Raw genomic sequence first — 5,189 nt, 5'->3', positions numbered from 1 at the left:
TAGATAGATGGATAGATAGATAGATAGATAGATAGATGAGAACACCTTAGCAATTACCTTAAAAAAAGTGCTAATTCAGTGCTAACTTATTCTCACCGGTGATATTGTAGGAGTAGTGAAAGCAGTTACTGTTCAGTTTACACGGCTCCATCTCCTTAGTATGTGGGCATTCCTTTCCTTCCCCAGGTTGGCGCAGTGGGAAAGCGCTCCTTTCCCTGGTGCTATTCCCGCCACACGGCTGAGAAGCAAAGAAAAACGCGTACAATGTTAGCTCCACTCTCAATTAGCAAATATATTAAATATTATATTTCTGAAAAAAAAAAAAAAGAAAATCACCAGTGCACATGGGCTCCAGGCTTCCCAGTCTGACAACACACAGTCCTCAGGGCAGGGCAGCCGGCTATTACGGGCCCCCAGGGGCATTTCCTCTGGGTCGCACAGATAGTCCTCTACTTGCTCAGAGGGTCCGTCGATAGTGTTTAGCATACACCTGGATGTATACACACGGTTCCAGGTCACAGTGTAATCCTGGTAAGTAATTAATCTCGGCTAACAGTGGCTGAAAATCTCTCAGGACAGTAGCGGAAGCAGGAACAGTGACAAACATCAGCTTAGCAATCATCAATCTGTTCAGGATGTTTAACCAGCGGCTAATGTCAACACCAGCAAGGCCTTCTCTGCTGACCTGAACGGTATCAGAATTCGTGAGCTATTTTTTTTATACATTTATCATTAATATTTATAAATCCACATTATGAATATGAATCCACATTTTTTTAAAGCCAAAACCTGTCTTTTAGTTTATTTTTTACTATATTTTTCGCGATTATAGCGAAGATTTCGCAAGATCAAATTAAAAAACATTTCCAATGTACTGAGAGACAGAAAAAGAGATCCACGATATAGAAAGGGACCGCTGTATTCAAATTTTTCTATCCAATCATATTTCGTCCATCTTGGTTGCCTGGGTAAGAAAAAAAAATCTTAAATGAATGGCAATAAAATTCTTTCTTAAACCAGATCAGAGTTGGTGACACCAAGGCCAAGGTGAGTTTTTTGGTGAGTAAAATGCATTTTTAACATGATTAGCATTTGATTTTGATTTTTTTTTTATGTACAGCATGGCACAGCTGTGGGTTCCCAAAATCAGGTCCTGGGACCGTGATATGAAAAAGGTTGCTAATCTAGGATATAACGACAAGTGTATACTACAATTTTGCTTAATATTGAAGGTTTCCGTAGCCAAAATGATGTCATGAAGATGTGGATCAATTCAGGCAGGACGTCACTGAAGGCCTAGGTCAGGGGTGGGCAAACTTTTTGACTCGCAGGCCACAATTGTCCTAAAATTGACCACAATTGTGTGACCGGGTCAGGAGCAGATAGATGGAGAATCATGCATAAATGCTAATCATTTTCTATGCCATCTATTGGGGAAACATGGGTATTGCGGGAAAAAGGCAGAAGTATAATGATAATACAAATAAATTATATAATTTGGAAAAGTTTGGCGGGCCGGATTAAAAAGCTAAACGGGCCGCATCCGGCCCCCAGGCCTCAGTTTACCCATGCCTGGCCTAGGTGCTAAATGCAGGACACGTCATTTAATTTAACAAAGTCTCAGTGATAGCAAAGGTCCACCATCAGCGCCAATGACATTCGATTTTGGATGAACAATGTAGAAGTGAAAAGCAGCTAGTCATGAGTTCTCAACAAAGGCACATGGAAATTAACACGTCATTTAATTTAACAAAGTCTCAATGATTTCAGTTCCCAGCAATGCAGCTCAATAAGCAGTAGAGTAAGGACGCTTAAATATGTAGCTGGCTGAAGAGTGTGTGGCCGATGTAACGCGAGACGTTTCCTTTCTTTTCACAGCCTTAATGTGTGATTCATATCCTCTCACCTGACTTTCCGGGTCTGAACGCCTTCACCGCAGTTGTTATTTACATCTACGTTGCTCACTTTCCAGACACTCCAGGGCTCCGCTACCCAGACGTATTGACCGCAATTACTGAGACACGGCACAACCTCATAAACCTGGAACACATTTTAACATTTTGTTTCACGCCTCGTCCGGACCCTTGGTATCGGAAACGTGAAACTGCACATATCAGGCACTACAAACGGGTTAATAAATCACTGTACTCAAATTTGACGAATTCGTTCTGTATATATTGGATTTACCTGAGCCTGTGAAGACAATCCGTGTAAAAGGGAGAGAGAAAAAAAACACAACAGGTCAAGGGTTATTGGAGGAACGGTAATTGATTAAGTATCTCTTACAGGGATGTCCGATATTGACTTTCGACCGTTTTCCGATGTGCCGATATTGTCCAAACACTTGATTTCCGATTCCGATATCAACCGATACCGATATATATAGTCGGTTGGTTTAACGATTCTTACCGATATTACATAATTATGCTAATATCAGCCGATATCGGTTGGCCGATATTATCGGACATCCCTAATCTTTTTACTTTGCAGCGTAGCTGCATATAAGTAAGCATAACTATTCAACAAATATTAGCACCAAAAAAATACATATTCTTTTAAAATGTACATCATATTCAAATACTAGCATTATTGTACATTTTATGATGTCAGTAAAAGCCAATACAAGAAACAAGGCAAAATTTTGATTCGAAACCATTTTACGAAGAATAGACACAGATTTAAAACCGTAGAATTTGTAGAGCAGTGACGTGACATTTTAAATTGAAAATTAAATTATTTAGATATAAATGTTCTGAAATTGTCATGTATAGATCGGTATAAAGTAGGAAACATGTTAAAAAACATATACACTGTGTCAGATATTGTGTAATGATATTTGAAAAAAAATCCCAAGTTATGTCTAATTTCTTTTGACAGTATATAACATTCAGTATAACACCTTATATTTGAAATAATATTGGATATAGTTTTCCACACATACACATGCAGTTAGGACAGTTGCTCGGTTTTATCGGCACAGCATAAAAAAAGAACTAATTCTGACCTGGTTGACATGGTCTAGTTTAGGACAAGGTCTCCCACCGTTATACGGCTTTTCCCTGAGCCACTTAGAGCGAACTTTGACCCCACTGCCGCAGGATTTGCTACAACGTGACCAGTTGGACCACTCACTGAGCTTGCAGTCAGATGGACAGGGGATGATGCAAGCCTCCTCAATGTATCCTGCATTGAACGGAAAGAAAAATCTATTGTCAAAGTGGGACCGAGAAATATGTAGAAAAGCACGGTTTAATGATCATGAAATAAAACAAGGAGTCTGTTAATAAACCTTTAGGTCCTCCTAGCAATTAGCATAGCACAACATTTTTAGGTCCTCCTAGCAATTAGCATAGCACAAAATATTCGATAACATTTCTTCAGACATTTGGAGAGAACCCTGCTACGATGTTCCCTTTTTTTGAAATAGCTAATAGCTTATCGATAAAAAAAAAATTTAAAATTATTTTATATTATAAGTCAATTATTTAAATAAAAAAATTAGTCAGGTATACCACACAAATTTAAGTTAAGCATGTGGGCTTAGGTATCGGATCGGATGGGCTAAAGTTGTTTTTGTGTGGATGTTTGAGTCTGAATTCTTGACCGATATTGGATCATTAACAGTCCTGAGTAAGCGGATCGAGCCATTCCTCTTAAATTGATTTTCACCCTTTTTTTTCATGCTGTGGCTTGGTTTGCGACTTATACTCAGGTGCGACTTATATATTGAAATATATAATTTACGTGTTTGAGAAAATTTACATGTTCATTATTTTCATAGTGATAGCCACTAGAGGGCACTCTAGCCTTATGTACCAGTATTTGCTACTTCTGTACCACTGAAAATGTATGTTTGTTATTTTCACACTGACAGCCACTAGAGGGCACTCTAGGCCCGTGTACCAGTATCTGCTACTCCTGTACCACTGAATATTTACATGTTCATTATTTTCACACTGACAGCCGCTAGAGGGCACTCTAACTGGCTGGGGCGACTTATACTCCGGAGCGACTTATAGTAAAAATATGGTAAACATGATTCACTCATAGAAGGTGGACAGCATGTATGATTGACAGTATGTTTTCCTTAAGCTCAGAAGTAGACAACGGGATTGACGAAAAATTATTTTTTGGCCCTACATGACCAAGACCAAACTCAAAGATCATGATTGGCCCTATTGTAAAGCCCATAACATTGAAGTGCTTGCAAATCTCACCGTGGCTGTTACAGCGCGAAGTCTCTACTATGCGGTTGTCCTGGTCATAACAAGCCATGGCCTGGTAACGATAACCTTGGCCACATTCTTTGATGTCTCCCTGGATCTTCATTCCAAGCTGACCCTCCATACGGCCGCCCTCAGGTAGAATACAATCCGACCAGTTTCCCACCGGCTGAGCATTATACTTGTTGCACGGGCAGTACTGGGTCTCACTCAGGGAGTAGAGTTGGTGATTCTTGCACTGATCACGCTTTTTGCTTTTCCCTTAGAAAAAAAAGCAAAAATAAATCATGATTATTATTATCTTATAGAGAGTTTTTTTTTTTTTTTTTTTGCCTGGACAACACATCACGTAATCCTGATACAGAAGACAGTGGAAGACACTGCATAGCAGACACATGCTTTCTCAATGTGATTCATTCGAATTAAGGTACTAATGATAACATGAATGATAACAAACCTCCGGTCACTAGGTGGCAGCAGCACACACAGTGGTTTGTGTGAAAGTTACAATTATAAAATTCATACCTAATAAATATATATTTTACATGTACTCATTTAAATTTTACCCTCAAAGGTAGAGAATACAATCAGCTTGCGGGTCCGTCACTCACCTAACAGCATCCTCTTGCGAATCCTGACTCCGACGCAGTCCGCAGTGCAGGAGGAGAACTTAGACCACATACTCAGCTGACAGTCCTCCTGGCAGGGCACGTGGCAGTGTTGAATTAGAGGTGGCATCGGGCTGGCAAACTTAAGACAATCTTCAACCTCCACTTGTCCGCCGTCCAGCTTCCGACATGAAACGGCTGCATGTACATTGAACAAGTTAGTCAAATGCGATGTTCCGCTGTTTGAGGATTTCATGTTGTACGTCAGTTTGTTTGGCTCAGTGTTTTAGGGCAAAATGACATGACCTAAAAACTCTGAATTAGATGGATGGATGGATGGATGGATGGATGGATGGAT

The 5,189-nt window shown here is 39.8% G+C and overlaps 1 protein-coding gene across 1 annotated transcript in view; it reads right to left on the bottom strand.

Annotated features, from left to right (window-relative positions):
- Positions 1-5,189, bottom strand: part of thsd7aa (thrombospondin, type I, domain containing 7Aa) — a 75,783-nt gene that overhangs the window by 11,488 nt on the left and 59,106 nt on the right. The window contains exons 18-24 of the mRNA XM_025065351.1: positions 4,835-5,029; positions 4,218-4,484; positions 3,005-3,183; positions 2,188-2,193; positions 1,907-2,040; positions 337-490; positions 97-238 (exon numbers count right to left, since the gene is read on the bottom strand). Coding sequence (XP_024921119.1) covers positions 97-238; positions 337-490; positions 1,907-2,040; positions 2,188-2,193; positions 3,005-3,183; positions 4,218-4,484; positions 4,835-5,029 — 1,077 coding nt within the window. The remainder of the gene's footprint in view (positions 1-96; positions 239-336; positions 491-1,906; positions 2,041-2,187; positions 2,194-3,004; positions 3,184-4,217; positions 4,485-4,834; positions 5,030-5,189) is intronic.

The sequence above is a fragment of the Cynoglossus semilaevis genome, chromosome 18, assembly GCF_000523025.1.
Source record: "Cynoglossus semilaevis isolate Cse_v1.0 chromosome 18, Cse_v1.0, whole genome shotgun sequence".
Classification (NCBI taxonomy): Eukaryota; Metazoa; Chordata; class Actinopteri; order Pleuronectiformes; family Cynoglossidae; genus Cynoglossus; species Cynoglossus semilaevis.
The sequence above is the reverse complement of the archived record's forward strand: the minus strand, read 5'-3'. Positions and strand labels throughout refer to the sequence as shown.